The following is an 18,177-nucleotide window of genomic DNA, read 5'->3' on the forward strand; positions in this document are numbered from 1 at the left end:
CTGGCACTTGCATTTATAATCGGGGGTAAATCGGTCATCATAGTAAAAACACAAGCCTTTTTTTCGGCGCTCTTCCAAGTCGTTGGGTACAAAGCGGCGCGTGATCATTAGTCGGTTAGGCTGAGTTGTTGGTGTAGTCTGAGTCGGGGGAGATGCCGTCTCTAGTGGGCAGTGGGTTTGAGCCTCCTTTCTTCTCTCCTCCTTGCGGATTTGGTTTAGTTGATCCAACTTGGACTCCATCAGAATAGCTAAGGAGAAGGCCTCTTCAGAAGTAGTGGGCCTCAAAGCCTTGACCTCAGCTTGAATGTCAAGCCTAAGCCCACTAATGAAGGTACTCTTTAGGGCCGAGTCAGACTAGTTAGTGACTCGGGTGCATATCCGCTCAAACTCCCCGTATCACCAACAAATTTTGTGAATGCTTTGCACTTGCGGCTAAGCTCGGCTACTTCGCAGCATCTCTTTTTCTAAGGTGAAAGGAAGGCGTTAAAGTCCCTAGCTACCATCCATAGAATGCTAATAGTGGCCAAGGCAGCAAGTTCTTCCCACAGTTCTTTTTGCTGGAGAAGGCGGTTGTTGGTGTACACCATAGACCATAGCCAAGTAGTCCCCTACTATAGAGTGAGGATTATATGTGACACATACCTAGATAACACAATGACATCCACCCATCCTATCTCTTTCTTCTATAGAACCAGAATCCCCCACAATGGACTCTGGGTCGATATCACGAACTAGGACCAACAACATCCGAGCACCTTGGCCACTTGTTTATACTCGTTCTAGCTTGCATGTCTCTAACAACTCTAGTACATCTAGCTTGAATTGTTTATTCATCACTCCACACCGATCTAATGCGTCTTTTTTATGAGCAACCCTACAATTCCAAACAAAGGCGTGTAACATGGTAAAACACTGCATTAAGGCACACAAGTGTAGCACGCTCAACATATCCTTCCCCGTTTGGTGACAGATGGTACTTGACAGTTTTCCCCATGGGCCCTACTTGGTTCCTCTAGTTCCATGTCGGTCACTTTAGATAGGTGTGGTCTTAAGTACGTAACAATCACCGGTTATGGTGTTCCCTCATCCATGGTAGTAGTAGCTGCTCCCACCTCATCTTGTTTAGGCTAGAGAAGGTGGTGTTTGTGTACTTGAGTAGCTAGCTAGAGAAGGTGGTGTTTGTGTACTTGAGTAGCTAGCATTTCATGCTTCTTTGGGGGACTCTCCTCTTTCGCAAAGTTAGGATGGGAGCTTGTCGTAGCCAACCATGTTTGAGAACGTGGGCCCATGCTTAGTTCCTCCTTCACGGTCCTAGCAGCCATGGGCAGCTTACCCTTATCTTGGTGCATTGAATGCCCGAGTGACGTGTCACCAAGCTTTCATCCATCTATCAGTTGGTCTGCTGTGCGGTTTGCATTGACCCCATGACCTTGTCATGTGATACCATATCCTCCGCAATGATTTGCACCTGACCTATTATTGGTTGCCCCCAACCACCTTTCCTTTAACTTTGGCTACATTCCTTTGTTGGGGTTCCCCATGCACCCCTTTTGCATGGGAGAAATTGCCTTACGTATGCCTTCTTCTTTTAAGGAGCCTTTTCCTTCCCTTTTGACTTCAGGCCCCTATTGGGAAGGTGCCCATCCCATGATCTAGTTTCACTAATTGGCTCAGGCTGACCTTGACTCGCCCCTTTCCTGAACTCACTTTGGATTTGGTTTGCTCCACTTGACCCATGCACCCTTGGATATTCTTCCTTCGGTTTTGCTGCACCGTGCACTATGGTCCATACCATGGGTTTTGCTATTTATCACTAACATCCTTGCTCATCTCGAGTAGCCCACTATCCTTTTTAGCTTCGGTGGAGGTGACGAGTGACCACCTTCCACCTTGGTCGCATACTCACAGCCATTTGCCTTATGGCCAATCCTGCTTCATAGATAGTAGAATACTAGTATGCTCTCGTAGATGACCTATTGGTCAACTCGCTCCTCTTTCAGACCTAGCCACACTGTTGTCTTGAGCGGTTCGCTCAAATCAATCTCCACACACACCCTCACAAAATACTACAGGTATGATCTAAGATGGTCTCGTCCACTCTCAATGACTTGCTGAAGTACGTCGCCACCAGGATGAGGGCTTCTAATTCCCAGTACTCCTTAGGAAGGTTATAGAGCTGGATCTAGGCTGGTGTGGTGGAGAACGCCTCCAGGGATGGTCAAAAGTTGTTGCTCCACATGATTAGATTTAGCACTTGTCTTAGAATAGTCCAAGGGCCATTAGTTAGGACGAGTCGCAAGTCTTCTTCCTTCTCGAAGTGGAAAACATAGAAGCTGTCGACCATGTCTGAGACCGATAAGTCTTCTATACCCGCCTAGAGCTTCGCTAGCATGGCTTTCAGTCGAACTAAAGGAATACTCTTCCCTAATAGACGTCCAAACAGCGATAGCTTCCATCTCGCTCGGCATTTAGCCAGGGTATCGGGATCCACCACCACGGAATCCTCCATCTAGTTCCTAATCTTGTTGAGGATTTGCTCCGGAATGCAACTTGAGGAGGGTGGGGCACGTTGCGCCCCCCCTCCTCCAACCATCGAACCCTAAGACTAGGTAGGCAGCTTTTGGAAGATGATGCTTGCCGCTGATGGACATCTTCTCCCCCCCTTTGTAGGTGAAAGGGATGCTTTTTTTTTCAAATTTTTTGTTTCTGTTACAAAGCTTTTATCGCTATCTATATCCCTCAGTCTCCCAACTTGGGCTAGGTGACGCGGGGCCTTTTATCATCTTGAGAATGTATTAAAGCATTCCTATCATGGTGTTAGATTGAGTGCAACTAGGGGAGTGCTTCAACTTGTAGCAAATCCTCTATTTCCTAAGTTGATTAGCTCATACACTTGTATGAACTAATATTATTTTTAATTGGCTTCTTAACCAATAAGATTGTGCAATATATTCCACACGCACGCTCACTAGAAAAGTTTCCAAGATGATAATTAAAGATGTGACCAGGATTAAGCTTCTCATAGATCTTAATTAATTAATCTAGGGGTTTCATCGAGGTTAGCTTAATCGAGCTGAGTTTTATTTAAGTTTGGCTTAACATTAACATCGAATCTATGTCAAGGCATCAAGCTTCAATTGATCATTTTGACTAAGCCTATTTCAAGCGGCCTTGATAAGTAAACTCCAACATAATTTAAATTAAACTTGGAGGGTTAATAAATTTATAAAATAAAAAAATATAACATATATATAGATATAGTAAGCTTGCGAGTTACGCAATCTCGACCGTCCACTCCAAGCCTTGTTCCCCAATCTATGCTTCTCGCTGTTCCAAATCACACGTGACATCATAACTTGTAGCAAATCGAAGGAAATTTATAGCACGTAGCAAACGTACAACCAAATCCCTTAAAGCAAGGGACGCTGATATATACTATATACAAACGTCTATCACGAATTTGTACGCATTGACTAATTTTTGAGGAAGTACTCGTTGACTAATTGTCATGATTTAATAATTACACTTAGACTCTATAGATTCTTTTTTTATATAGCGCTTCAACTATCTAATCTCTCATGTTTTAATAATGTAAAAAGAAAATATCAAATTACCATCTTGTTTTTAATTATTCTTAATTTTTTCTCTTAAAAAAGGAGTCCATATATTGCGTAAAGTTAATTATTTTTTTAATAAAAAATTAGATAAATAGTTAACAGAATAAATATTTTTGATGCTTTATGTAAATAGATATGGTCCTGAAATTTAAGTACTTCTATTAGATGAATATAAATATCTGATAAGCCAACGAGATAGTAATCTAGTATCAGATGGCTAAAGAGAATTAACCCAGCGGCACCCGTATAACTAAGGCACGTTAAGTTCCCAATGTATATAAGGTAAAAATTTCGCTATCTATCCCCAAGGAATAGGAGATAAAAATAATATATATACGTCATGGCATTCGTCTTTCCTTTTCCAAACCTTATATTAGCATGAGCTAGCTGTTAGCCTACATAATTTATCCATGTACATACGTATCTAAATCTAATAGCCTGCCTACTAACTGCCATCGTTAAGCTATGATATATAATATAATCCGCCATCTTATGTGCACTCTAATCAAAAAGATTAAGTGCAATGTCCATTACCAAAACATTCTCAAGAAAGAGCAACGTCTAAGCACACTCCACCTCATCAGCAAACAGTCCAACACTTCTATATATATCTATCTAAATTTAAATGCCATCCTGTATATGAATGCCTCCTCATCCCTACATTAATATATATTAAATTCTTAGTGCAATTAAATGGCTTTATCCTCCTCTTCCTCTCTCATCCTACTACTAACCATCCTCTCCCTCACCCATACCACTACCCTCTGCGCCACCTCCCCGTCGGTTGTCATCAGCCAGTTCGTCTCGGCCCACAACGCCGCCAGGCAGCAGGTCGGCGTGCCGCCGCTGACGTGGGACACAAAGCTTGCCTGGTACGCCAAGGCCTACGCGGCGCAACGGCGCGGGGATTGCCAGCTGGTCCACTCGCCGGGGTACGCCTACGGGGAGAACATATTCTGGGGGCAAGGGCGGCGGTGGAGCGCGGCTGACGCGGTGGCTGCGTGGGTGGCGGAGAAGCAGTGGTACCACTACGACACCAACTCGTGCTCCGGCGAAGAGTGCAGCCACTACACGCAGATCGTCTGGCGCACCACGAAGCGGCTCGGGTGTGCCAAGATCGTATGCAACAGCGGTGATTCGTTCATGGTCTGCGAGTACTACCCGCCGGGGAACTACGTCGGAGCCCGGCCTTATTAGAAGAAGCCCATCCCATGCAAAACTATATCTATATATATTGCATCATATTAATTTATGTTGATTTGTATTGATGATATATAGTGTGTTATAATTGATGATTGTGATAGTATAAACTTAATCGTGTAACCGGTAATTCTCAGGATTATTTTATCAGTTCTACCTACTAAGTTTCCCCCTTAAACATCCTTACAATTGGTATCTAGCTACTTACCTTAGATGATTAAAATATAGCAGGTCAGAAATAATAATTGTCTAACCTAACCCTAGCCACTGGTTTTAAGGTGTTAAAAAGTAGAATATAAACCGGGAATTATAGTCCCAAACTAAAGAATGAAAGTTAATTCTCTTCATTCTCTCTCCCACCATAGCCGTTGGACACTTCCTTATTTGGCCTTCCTCTCTCTATTATTCACTCACTATATGTATAAATCCATCAACAAAGATTCAAGAGATCTCATACACGTACATCTGGAGATCATCTATATAAATCAAGGAAACAAGCAAGCTGCTCATAAACATCTTACTCAGCTCTCTTATTAGAGTAACTACGCGCTTAAGCTGCACATAAACAACATAATCTTTTTCTTGGTAGTATATATTTATTTACATCACCGTTCTTTGCAGGTACCAACATTAGATCTCAGTGCAGGTAGGAACAAGCTACAATATACTCAGAAAGATGCACAGATATGAGAAAGATTCTATTTCAAATTCTCCATTACAAGAAGATGCTAGTAAATCCTATAAAGAGAAGGAAAGATAAAAAGAGTTCCGTAGATTGTTTGATTTTGTAGATTATAATAAAAGAACTGTTGGAGGAAAATAACAGATTGGCACGACATCTAGAAACTAGATTTTCCATTTCATAAGCATTTGAGTAGAATCCAGATTTTTCAAATCTCAATAAAACCAAATTCTTGGTACAAACTTGAAAAGTTTTTCAATAGAAATTCAAGTAATCTTAGCTCAACAAATTTTGTTAGAAGTTAAAATGTAGAATATAAACCGGGAAAGTTTCCAAAACGATGGAAAATTCCTCTCCATTCCTTTCTCTCCCACCACGTTTGAATTATACTAGCCGTTGGATATTCCTTATATGACCTCCCTCCCTCTCATACTCACTAACTATAAGTATCAGCACACAAAGATAATAAGAAATCTTACAAGATTTTCTAAAGCTCCATGAAATCCCACTCTTATCTTCTCAAAATCTAACATTGGATTCTTCGTACGTACTACCCAAGTGGGCCGGCCATATATGTCTACCTCCTACTCCAACTCATCCTCCAATGACTCCAATCCTAGGAGGTGTGCTGCATGCAAGTATCTAAGGAGGAGATGCGCTGAGGATTGCATTCTCTCGCCATACTTCCCTGCATCTCTCCCTCAAAGATTTGCTTGTGTCCATAAGATCTTTGGGGCAAGCAATGTGACAAGAATGCTCCAGGTACTTACGTATACATATACATATACATAATTCTCTCTCTTATCTCTCTTCTCATTAGCTTGTGTGTTATCATACTTAGGCGAATAGATCAAAGAAAAAAAAATCTACATTTTTCCTGTAATTCTCTTCTTCTGCAGCAACTTCCAGTCGATCAGCGAGCGCAAGCGGCAGATGCCATCGCATCGGAAGCCTACTGGCGTGTTCAAGATCCGGTGTACGGGAGCGTCGGCGTGATCAATCTCTTGCAGCAGGAGATCTACATGGAGCAACGTGAGCTTGCAAGGACTCAAGCTCAGATTGCAATGCACACAGCTCAACAGCAGCTAACTGAGGCCACAGATTACTTTGATCCACAGACAGCAGGATAGTGTTCGTAGCTCTAGAGAGAACATTTATTAAATTCAATCATATCCCAAACCTATATATTCTGAGATTTATTCACAGGTAAAATAATAATTAATGTCCAAAAGCAACCGATTGCTCTTTTTCTTCTTCTTAATTCATCTAAATGAAATTTAAAAACCTCTTACGCTTTCTGAGTATAGCTTATTTGTGACTGTAAAATATTGTGGAATTTACGCTGGCAATTAATAAACTCTTTTCTCGTGATGTAGAATTGGTTCAAATCAATAGAGAAATTTTCATGGAAAATAAATTTGGTATCTACCAATATGAAGTAGGCTATGGCAATTTAGGTGGATCCCCAACCAACATTTTCTATTCCTCTTTCTGATCCTATTTAATATTTACTTCTTGCTGTCTTATTCCCCAATTTTAGTATTTTGAAGGATGGGTATCAAAATTAATTAGAAAGTGTGTAAATGTAATTATGTAACTTATTTTTGTGCTCTATAGAAGAAGTAATTCTAAATTATATAGTGTTAATGCTTTGTTGGAAAATCATGGCTTACAATTGGGATGTGTCAATTGTAACCAAAATTTCCCCTAAGTAATCTAGTTCTAGAGAGTGCCCTCTCTCCAGCATCCCCTTCTCATAGGAGAGTTTCTATTAAAAATTAGCTTAAATTTAGTTTTCAGCAAATTTCAGTATGTATCAAGATTTCTGTGCCAGTTCGTTGGAATAGGCCCTAGGGGCATTCGAACGCTATTCTTAGATAGAGACTATGTGATCAAGCATTTGAACAACCCAGCCGCATTTGAACGCAAGTCTTAACCCGATAGCAACTTTGATGCAAACGTTTAAACTGCCCAGCCACGTTCAAAAGCGAGTCTTAACCCGAGAGCTGCTGTGATGCAGGCATTCGAACGGGACCCTCTTGCGTTCAAATGCCACTTGAGTTTTGATGTATTGTTATTAGCTGCATTCGAACGCGGCGCAGAAAAGCTCCAAATCTTAACTTGACTATAAATACTAAAGTGTATTTTTAGGGCTTAGTTGTTGGAAGAACATTTATAAGGGTGGGCCACCATTATATTGAGAGTGATTAGAGTTGCTAAACTCTTTGTTCTTTGTAAGTGAATGATTTGCATAGTAAAGAAGATTGCTCCGTCCATAAATGTATGCACATTGTTGAACCACGTAAATATTATCTTCCTCTTTCTCTATTGTCTCTATTACTTTCATTCTTGAGATTACTTGCATTAGAGTGTTTAATTCGTGATTAAAATTATTTATTGCTATTCTATCACCATTAACACTATATTGAAGTTTTTCTAAAGTTTGGATTGGTTTTTCATTATTATTCCACTTTGTGATATTTGGGGTGAAGGTTTTGCTTTTGCTTCGTTCACCCATTTGGTTATTTGCACAAATGTTTCCTCTCAACTTTGACTTACTTCCCTCTTTTCTCCCATCATCCTCACTTACTTCATAGACATACCTATTTAATTTTGCTCTTTTCCTATGTCGACAGACAAGGAGCTTTGGCAAAGACATAGAGGAGACCATCCCTCTGCATGAAGATAGTATCGTTCCTTTCCGCAACCCCAAGCTCTGCCTTGTAGGCAAGCTCATAACTGATAGATCCTACATTATGATACGGCTTAGAAATGCTCTATGAAAAGTGTGGAATGTGAAAGGTAATCTGAAATTTATAGAAGCTTGCAAGAATGTGTTCCTCTTGGTGTTCGAGAAGGAGAACAACAAATGACATGTTTTGGTTCCAAGTGAAATACAAGAGACTCTCCCGACACTATCTCTTTTATGGATGGGTGGGGCATGACCAAGTTGAGGCCATCGTGGGGCACTGGTGATGAAGATGAAACTGAAATATCTAGAGCACATCTAAGGGAAACTTTTGGACTTGCCGAAACCCAAGTTTGCTAGTAGAGAAACTTCAACAAAACCTTGTTGGGTGGAAAGCGAACTTGCTCTCGCATGCAGATAGATCAGTGCTAATGAAGTTTTTTCTGAGTTTGATCCCTATCTACTTCATGGCGTTGTTCATCTACCCGAAGGATTTGCTCGCAAAACTCAACCACCAAATGAGAGATTTTTGGTGGGGGTTCAATGTTGAGCGCAAGCATATCTATCTGAAAGGTTGGAATGCACTCTATAAGACAAAGGGAGATGGTGGCCTTGACATCCGGTGCTTGGAGCTAGTGCACTAAGTATTATTCATAAAGTTTGCGTGGAGGCTAATAAAGGACCCCAACTTGGATTGGGCTGTGATGCTGAAAGAGAGATACTTTCACAACCATTCCTTCTGGAGTGCAAAACGAGGGTGCAAGTATTTTGGACATGGAGTTCCATGCTTAAGGTGAGAGGGTTGTTGCAGAAGTGTGTGTTGCAGCAAGTGGGCGATAGGCAGTCCATATCCATCACTATTGACCCATGGACCCCTTTTGACCTATCAGAGCTGGAGCTCCCATCTATTACCAAGGTGAAGGACCTAATGATCTGTGCAACTTGGAACACTGCAAAAGTTCAAGATATGCTCCTCTCCAACGTGACTAAAGAGGTTGAGAATATCTTCATCAACTTTGCAAGCATTATTGAGCCAGATAGGCTTATTGGATTCACACCTCGTTGGGGGAGTTCTCTCTAAAAACTACCTTCAACACCCTCTCGGAATGGAACTGGTTGAGCTCATCTTGCCTAGGCGCTAGTTGGAAAACAATCTAGGGATGAAAGCAAATCTTGTTGAGAATTCAAAATTTTCTTTGGTGATGCTTAAGTGGTGCAATCCCAGTAGGAGAAGTGGCAAGGTGAATTCCCTCCTACTGTCTAATCTGTCAAGCAGGTCCTGAGAGCATGGAACATCTTCTTCTGGGTTGTGAATTCGCTCGGGTTGTTTGGTTTGCCAATGAGCTTGACTTCCATGTTGATAGTGTACCAGATCGAATGGACAAATTGATCACTTCCATGGCTGTTAGGCTGCCCGCAGACATGCTTGTGTACTCTTTTAGGATAACGTGGGAGATTTGGAAAGCTCAAAATGATCTAGTCCATAGAGGTATCATAAGTTAGCTTAGCTCAGTGCTTAGGAAGGCGTGAAGGAATGAAGCTCAAACAAACTACCAATAGCGTGAAGTGGAGTTGGCTATAGCTTGCCAAAAGGTGCAAGAGCAACCTCGAAATGGCAACCTTGTGTGCTGGGTGGATGCTTCCTAGAGGGGTAATTGCTTAAGTGGTATTGGCATTCTTATTAATAAATACTCGGATTAGTTCTATAAAGCTTAAGTGGTATTGGCATTTACCTTGATTATTGTCTGAACACCTTAATAGGTGAAACACTAGCCCTATTAGAAGGTTTGAAGAAGGTGCCAGAGTTCCTTCAGGAAGAAGAGAACTGGGTGTTTAGTGATTCTAAGGTAGTTAATGGATGGATAAATCATGTGAACCGGTCTATCAATCTGTTGGTGCTCGATTATAAGAGGTGGATTTCTAATCACCCTAATGGTAGGGTCCAATGGAGTGACTCATCGGTTAGCACTCTAAGTTCCCTTGATTTTTTCTAATTACCTTAATTTTTTTTTCTTTTATAATAAAGATATGATTGGAAAAGTGTCTAAAATTAATCATGTGATATTTATGACATTTTTTTCACGAAACAACTAAATAAATAGGTGTCCCAATGATTGAGTCAATATGCGATAAAAAAAAATAGAGAGATTAAATGAAAATAAGAAATAATTCAAAGGGTCTAGATATAATTACCTCATAGTAATAATATAACTATTATATACTATTATCTATTTTTTAATCTGAATCCAGTGGTTCTTATAACAGGTTGAAAGACACTCAATATATACCATCAAACACCTTTAGCGGGCTATAGTATATATAAGAAAATGAGGAGTACTGAATGAGTCATTGAAGAAAGTGTTAATAACCCTGTTATATATATTTAATTTGGTGTTTTGGAGAGAGAATAATTTGATACTTATTGTATTAATTTCCAGAGATTTAGCAAAACCATATAGTTGGCTATAGATATTTGAAGAAGAGATCAAATTAATTCTCTCTCTGCTTTTACCTTTGGTCGCATAATATGTTAGTATTATAAATAATCAATCTCGTTCTACCCTTATTCTTATGGTTTCAGTCTTCTTTCTAAGTTTTGCCTACTTAATTATTACGCTTAATTTGACAGGAATGCCCTTAATTTAGAGGGTAGTAAGAAAGGTATACGTTTAAAGCGTAATAGTCCCATATCGGAGAGCACGTAGAGAATGGAGGCCATGATTTACTATATAAGCAGCTTGGATCCACCGGTAGAAGTCACGCAGCTGCGTGGTGAGCACAGAGCGAACTATTCTTTCGCCTTTTACTAAAGAATACCGTGTGCGCGCCACTCAAAGCAGCATACGCCTATTTTTGGAGGGTTCCTTCTATGAGGTGAGCCCTAACAATTCATAAATTTTAAGCTTTATTTTTAGTTTATTTCATTTGATAAGTTTTGAGCTTGTATTTAGTAGATATATTAACATGACTCACCTAACCTATTTAACAAATCGGTCGGATTAACACGACATGTTAATACAACTCGTTTAATCCTACATCTGCCTAATTCGTTTAATAAATGGGTCGACTAATTCGTTTAATAAATGGGTCGAGTTAACACGACATGTTAATACAACTCGTCTAACCCGTTTGATAAATTTGATATAAAATTTAATACTTATTAATTTATCATACAAATAAATGATATATTTTTAACTTAAAACTCTTACAATATCAAAATTATCATTTTAATAATTTACTATAACAAAAGTATATACAACAAAGTTTAAAATTTAGAACAAAGCTCAAACTCTAAGCTCAAATTCATACAACAATTTATATGAAACAAAATTTAGAATAAATTCATACAACAAGTTTTAGTTTTAACTCTCAAATGTAACAATCTTATCACTAATGATAATTAGAACAAAATTTAAAGTTTACATTCTATTATAAATTATGATAAATTTGAAATAAGTAAACACTAACATTAAGCTATCCATTTAATTGTCCAAAGATCATGACCTATAAAAAAAGAACAAAAAAGAATCTAAATAACTAAGATATAAGATAGAGAGAAAAACTTTACTTTAATTAGTTATCGGGCATTCACCGAATTTATATTTATGCATTTGAGTATTTATCGGATTCTACGATTTCTCTTAAGCTATCTAAAATTTAAGATCAACATAGATATTAAGCCTCAAAAACATTACGGGAAACCTACCTCAAATTTTACTAATACTTAGCAGTACTGGTGCTAGTTTATCTACAACATGATCTCACCCACTTACACATGGTTAGTTATAAATTACCTTCGTACATAATTAATCCAAACATATAGCTAATAACTTGCCTTTTATTTTTTTGTGTGCTATTCTATATTTTGTGGTAGTCACTGTTGTGGAATTGGATAATTAATGTTTGGAAATCTCAAATGGAAACCACATAGGCACTAGTAAGGAAGAGAAATTTATTCAAGTGTTCGTCAAGTGAGAGGGAAAAACTAAAAATAAGTTAAGGTGATAAGAAAAGATATAATAACACTTTGTTTGACAGAGTACATGGCCCAAAATAGAGTTCAACATAGGAAAAGTACATAGCAGACCCCAGAGGTTGAGACTAAAGGCTTATTTGGTTAAGATAATTTACGATTTATGAAAAGACCAGATATAGCTCTATTTTTAATCTACTATTATTGGCCATGAAACTAGTAGAAGACATAACTTCACTTACAAGCCAAAGAATAGAATACTAGCAACTAGAACTGAGTGGTGACTTGAGATCCTTGTGTAACATAGATCTCTTGGTTTCTGATTGATGTATTGGACACTTCTTGAATTGCAATTACTTAAAGAATAAAGTGTGATTTTCTGGACATCAGGATGGCAAGGAGCGTGCAAATGGAAAAGGTCTAAGTTATAAACTGAGGCCGGTATTCAAAATGGTGATAATAAGGTAAAAGTTTATCAAGAAAAGGTCGAGGAGAAAATTGGATAACAAGGAAATTATACCTGAGAGGCACCTTGGGAGGCGGGAAGATGGGGATGGAGAGACCACGACAGGCAAAAGACGGAGACGGAGGCACTGGAATAGGCAAAGATAGAAACGGAAGCACCGTGGCAGGTGGAGACGAGGAAAGAAACACCAAGGCGGGTTGTAGACGATCGTCAATTGTGATTGGAGAGATTAGAGAGATGGGGGGAGAAGTATTTTTTTTCCCTTTCAAAAGGATGAGCCAGCTGGATGGAGATATTGAGATTTGAGAGAGGAGATTAAGTTTAGGAACTTAGGGTTTACTCTATATATAACGGGTTGGCGCGTTGATTGGATCCGACCCAACTTGCATACTTAAATGGTCAAATGGGTCAGTAATATAAATCCAAACACGACTCAATTATTAAATAAGTTAGAAGGGTTGACCGGTTACAATCCGAACCTGATTATACTAATCCAAACTCGATCAAGAGTCGGATTATCGTGTTAGGTCAAATTTTTGCCACCCCTACATTCCACCTTATGTAGGGGTAGGATCCACCTGCTTAATGAAAGAAAAGAAGGATATAAATAAAAAGAGGGCTAAGGTTCATTCTAATGAAGTTAGATTAGTGAAAAAGAAAAGAGCTTTCATAAGAGAAAGAGAAGGGCTTCTTTGAGAGCTTGTGCAATCTATCTCTAGAAAGAATGGGAGATTTTGTCCAAGCCATTATTTTCAAGAGGGAGAAGCACTATGTGAAACTATCATCTTTAGTGAGATTGCTCTTATTCTCATGTGAAGCATTCGTCCTCTTGTTTTATTGTTTCTCTTAATTGTGATTTAATGAAGTGATCCCATGGGTTTTCCTCATGTTGGAGGGTTTTCCAAGTAAATAATTCATCTTTAATTTACACCGACTTAATTTTTCATTGTATTTGCATAAAATTACATTTCCATATAATTGGAGAGATAAAGGGGAGAAGAACCTGATACTCGGATATTATAAAATCATATTACAACGAGGGCTCTATCTGTATATCTGATCCTTTCCAATTTATATCATCTTCTATAGTTGTTTTCTATGTTAATTTTGTAAGAAAAAATAAAGTAAAAGGGCCATTGTCAAATTGCATCCATGTATAGATCCTTATTGCTCTTGACAACTTGGTTTATATATATCCTAAGAAGACTAAATTTATTTTATTGCATGCATTTGTGTATAAATCGACGGTAGGTAAAGCAGTATGACTAATCTCAAGGATCAACTACCAAACTAGCTTATTTCATTTATAAAGTTAGAAGAGAAATTCCACCAGAAATATACGAGCATCATGAAGACCTTGTAACAAGTATTGATGTATGATTGGATACGGAATGTCATAAAGGAAAATTATTAATCTCGAGAAATTCTGTACTAATGATGACAAAATTTTTATACAAGCAGAAGCATCATATACTTAGTAGAGCCCCCTCTCATAAGTTGGGATGGAAAGATTTGTTAGGTATGAATATTTCACCCTAAGAGGGTGATATCCATCCACTTAGCTAAAGAAAATGAGAGAAATAACTAAAAAAGGCTAGGATTCATTCTAAAGAAGTGTTTTTTTCTTTTCTTTTTTTCTAGAGAAAGTCCGTAGGTAGATTAATTCATTAACTTTTAAGAATTACATCAATACAACTTGATACACAAAGAAGAGGGAGAATAGAGTGACAACTTTTTGACACAAGTCTCACACTTCTATAAAAGCCAGTCCAGCAATATGAAACAGAGCATCAAGCTTGAGGTATAATAGAAAATTAAAATAAAAACAGCCCCAGAAATTCTCATGAGCGAAGAGCCTCGAGTTGGTCAGTAGGTTCCGTCAATCCAGTAGTCTTAAGGCATGGCTATGAGAGTTATCAAAGGTAAGAAGATCGAAGATCACCCACTAAGAATAACAAGTTAAAATAGAAGACAATACAACAACCTAAATTAGCAATAAGGCAAAATAAAATAACACCTCTATAGACTCTCAAAAAACATGACATCTGTGACTAAACATATATCGCTTAAAGCACTGACGTCGATGAGCACAGGCTGAGACTGTGAACAGGTTCGAACTCCCTCCCCGTCTATATTAGCCTCACCCACCCGACATGGCTATGATGCGAGTAGGCAAATGGGGCCAAAGAGCGAGAGAGGTCAACAGTAGAGAATCAACTGCTGTAGTAACAGATCGAGCAAGGAAGGGGAGAGAAAAGAGAGGTGTGATGCGAGAGGGAGAGATGCAACAACTGATCTACCTCTTGTGAGAGGAAGGAGGTGGAAGGGTGGTACGGCCGGATCCGGTAAGGGGAGTGGTGAGGGGTAGGTCGATATAATGAAGTTAGATTAGTGAAGAAAAAAAAAGGACAACTTTTAAAAGAGAAAGATAAGGGTTTTGAAAGCTTGTGGAATCTATCTCACGAAAGGAAGAGAAGATTTTGTGCATGTCATTCTCAAGAGGGAGAAGCATTTTGTGAAATTCAACACCTTTAGTAAGATTATTCTCATTCTTGTACGAAGTATTAGTCCTCTTATTTGAGAAGTGATCCAGTGGGTTTTCAATCATTTTGGAGGGTTTCCACAAAAATTATTTGTCTTTGTTTAAGACTTACTTTAATTTTAATTGTTTTGAACTCATTGTATTTGCACAAAGATAGGGAAGCTGATATATTGATTTTGGGTTTTTTTCTTCCTGACAATAGAAGAGAAGGAAAAATAATGCACACTGTCACGTTATTTCTTAAATAATATGTAATTTTCATTGTAAGATAATCTAACCAAACCAAAATTGGCAGACCTCATATTAATAGCATTGAATTCAATTTCCGTAGTATTAGAGAGATAGAGAGAAGACTCCGATACGGCTCAAATATTATATATATATATAAATTCTAAACTAGTAGTAAACTTAGTTACTGTATCCACTAATTACATTTTATACAAATAATGATTAGGACAGTGAACTTAGATACATTTTGTACGGATATTAATTGAAATAGTAAATCTAATTAAATTTTATACGTATATTAATTCGGATACTCTTTTTTAACCTATGTAAATAGTTGCACGCACTATTCAAATATAGGTACTAATCTGAATATCAAGACAGATTGAAAAATCTCAACCCATATGGCCATATTCCATATAACTCAAATGCAAAACTAAATTTTATTCAACCAATTCACATGCATGAGAATTCAAAATCATAACGAGGAAGTGATAGGATTATAAATTTTCCACCCTAAGCTTTGCTATGGTTTTCCTCTCACTAAGAGATATTCTCCTCCTCACCTAGTCCGGTGCTCACCTAGCCTTCTACCCAACCCCTATCCAACTACTGCCTCCCCTGCCTTACCAATCTCCCACCCAGTTTTGCTAGCCCTTTCCCACTATTGCCCTACCCTACTCCAATAAGCTCCTATTGCACCCTCTCCAGCTCTTGCCTACCACAGTCCTAAGCTCCCCTCCTCTTGTTATTCCTGCCCGGTGTGACTCCAATGGCTGCCTCAGACGATAAGCTGCTGAAGAAGTTCTCTGCGCTTCTCTTAGAAAATGACATGGACGAAATCATTGCTTGCAGGTGGACTCTGCCCTTGCCTCTCGACAAGCAGATCTTTGTCTCATTGGCAAACTCATCTGAGATAGAAACTACAATGTCTTTAGGCTCAGATCCACCATGACAAAAGCGTGGTCCCTCGAAGGAAACCTCAAATTTGTCGAGGCAGGAAAGAACACATTCCTGCTAGTGTTCGAGCTGCTTGTTGACAAAAGGAAAGTATGGTACGGGGCCCCATGGTCCTTCAATCGCAACCTCTTCGCCCTCAACCATTTTGAAGCCAATGTCTCGTCGAACTCATGGACATTCCCCCACTCAGAATTTTGGGTGCAAGTCAACGGGATACCCTTGGAATACTACTCGGAGAAGGCGGCGCTAACTTTAGCTGCCAAGCTAGGCGAGCCAATTCCGGTAGATAGCTTCAACCCCTCCAAATGGTCCAAGTACATTTGACTAAGAGTTCTGTTAGACATCAATAAACCCCTAGTGGGATCAATCTTGGTAAACCTTCCCAACGGAGAAGTGAAAGTCCAATACGAGCGGCTCCCTCGTTTCTGTTCTTATAGCGGCAGAATCGGCCATGAAGTTTACGGCTGCATGCATAGTGGAATTATGGAAATGAAGATCAGGAGCGAATACCTTGAGCACTTGCACCACAAACTCTTCAAGCTCCTCAAGTCCAAGTTCCATGATCTGGTAGTTGCCCCAATAGTAACCCCTCCCCAATTTCTAAAGCTAGGAGGTGACAAAGGGCAACAGTTTACTAGAAACTCTAGGGATGGTACGCTGGAGGAACCGCCGAAATTCCTCCAAACCCGTGGTAGCCGCTTGATTATCCCCCTTCTAAAGCATGCCCCACCATCGCTAGCAAGTTTGACGTTAGGAGCGACAATGACAAGGTGCCTTGGCAAAGAATGTCCAATCCTGCCCTCCATAACCTCCCTGCCTGGACAGCCTGTCGCCTCCCCATTGTTTCCCGCCCTATCCTCCCCATCTTCGGTCACACCACATCCCAGCAAGTCACATCTAGACATTGCCACTCCTTCATTACCCGCTATCTCGATCCTCGCTTCCTTTGAGAACATGGGGGAAAACGTATCAACCTTATATCCCAGTAGCCAACCAACCTATCACATCACACATCCCCTAACCTGCAACCTAATTGTCCAAGAGCAAATAACTACCCAACACGCTACCCCCAAAGACATGCAACTTGTCACTATTCACGTAGCATTCTCCAACACTCTTATGCAAAAAACCACCAAGGCTTCCTCTATTGCAACCCCCTTTGCACAGGCTCACCCCACCTAAAGGACTAAAGGCGAGGACTTCCTAGTAAAGTGGAAAGCTCAGAGCGAAATTGGATCTTCATCCAAGCGTCCCACAGGACTCATAGATGTCATCCTTCATGAAATCTACCTCCCCTCATTTCAACATGGTACCTCAGATACCAAGCCTAAAGTGGCAACCAACTACCGAGCGGCGACTGGCTCACTATGGGCCACCCAATGAGTTTCTTTGTCTGAAAATGCTGAGGGCGTAGGGGACCCTCGACAATTTAGAACCTCAGGAGCCTCCTCATAAGCTCCTATGCCAACCTAACTTTCATATCTAAGACTAGGTGCAACTTGGAAAAATCCACCCCCATCATCTCCACCCTCCCCCTAATCGACCACTACATTGCAGAATCCCAGGGGCGCTCTGGCGGTGTTTGGCTTCTCTAGGATCTTCATACTAAGGTGGAAATCCTGGAAACCTCTAATAACTTCATTTTCGCTAAGGTCTGGGGCCCTTCACTAGTTGATCCTTGGATTTTCGGTGGAATTTATGGTGACCCACACAAAGAAGACAACAGGCTGCTCTGGTAAGAATAACCTATTATGCCTCAGTAGCTCAACCGTTATGCTACATGGGAGATTATAACGATATTGCGACTAGCTCGGAGAAGGAAG

The 18,177-nt window shown here is 39.7% G+C and overlaps 3 protein-coding genes and 1 non-coding gene across 4 annotated transcripts; all 4 read left to right on the forward strand.

Annotated features, from left to right (window-relative positions):
- The first annotated feature begins 4,272 nt into the window (after nt 1–4,272).
- Nucleotides 4,273–4,976, forward strand: LOC140774554 (pathogenesis-related protein PR-1-like). Its single transcript, XM_073117592.1, has one exon. It carries the CDS (start codon nt 4,311–4,313, stop codon nt 4,812–4,814), a length of 504 nt encoding a protein of 167 aa, XP_072973693.1. The 5' UTR covers nt 4,273–4,310; the 3' UTR covers nt 4,815–4,976.
- A 1,096-nt stretch (nt 4,977–6,072) lies between these two features.
- Nucleotides 6,073–6,629, forward strand: LOC140772864 (LOB domain-containing protein 23-like). The gene is made up of 2 exons (XM_073115085.1): nt 6,073–6,261; nt 6,399–6,629. Exons 1-2 carry the CDS (start codon nt 6,073–6,075, stop codon nt 6,627–6,629), a joined length of 420 nt encoding a protein of 139 aa, XP_072971186.1.
- Nucleotides 6,630–10,951: 4,322 nt separating this feature from the next.
- Nucleotides 10,952–11,066, forward strand: LOC140775202 (U5 spliceosomal RNA). Its single transcript, XR_012106692.1, has one exon. It is a non-coding gene; the product is annotated as a U5 spliceosomal RNA (small nuclear RNA).
- Nucleotides 11,067–16,166: 5,100 nt separating this feature from the next.
- Nucleotides 16,167–16,678, forward strand: LOC140772866 (uncharacterized protein At4g02000-like). Its single transcript, XM_073115087.1, has 2 exons — nt 16,167–16,249; nt 16,333–16,678. Exons 1-2 carry the CDS (start codon nt 16,167–16,169, stop codon nt 16,676–16,678), a joined length of 429 nt encoding a protein of 142 aa, XP_072971188.1.
- The last annotated feature ends 1,499 nt before the right edge of the window (nt 16,679–18,177 follow it).

This window comes from Typha angustifolia, chromosome 13 (genome assembly GCF_048772165.1).
Source record: "Typha angustifolia cultivar Huaian chromosome 13, ASM4877216v1, whole genome shotgun sequence".
Lineage (NCBI taxonomy): Eukaryota > Viridiplantae > Streptophyta > Magnoliopsida > Poales > Typhaceae > Typha > Typha angustifolia.

What these genes read in the sequence shown, in the direction of transcription:
- LOC140772864 (XM_073115085.1), top strand. Translation starts at nt 6,073, where the DNA reads ATGTCTACCTCCTACTCCAACTCATCCTCCAATGACTCCAATCCTAGG. An exon ending in ATGTGACAAGAATGCTCCAG is followed by an intron (nt 6,262 to 6,398) that starts GTACTTACGTAT and finishes CTTCTTCTGCAG; the next exon opens with CAACTTCCAGTCGATCAGCG.
- LOC140772866 (XM_073115087.1), top strand. Translation starts at nt 16,167, where the DNA reads ATGGCTGCCTCAGACGATAAGCTGCTGAAGAAGTTCTCTGCGCTTCTC. An exon ending in GACGAAATCATTGCTTGCAG is followed by an intron (nt 16,250 to 16,332) that starts GTGGACTCTGCC and finishes CAATGTCTTTAG; the next exon opens with GCTCAGATCCACCATGACAA.
- LOC140774554 (XM_073117592.1), top strand. Translation starts at nt 4,311, where the DNA reads ATGGCTTTATCCTCCTCTTCCTCTCTCATCCTACTACTAACCATCCTC.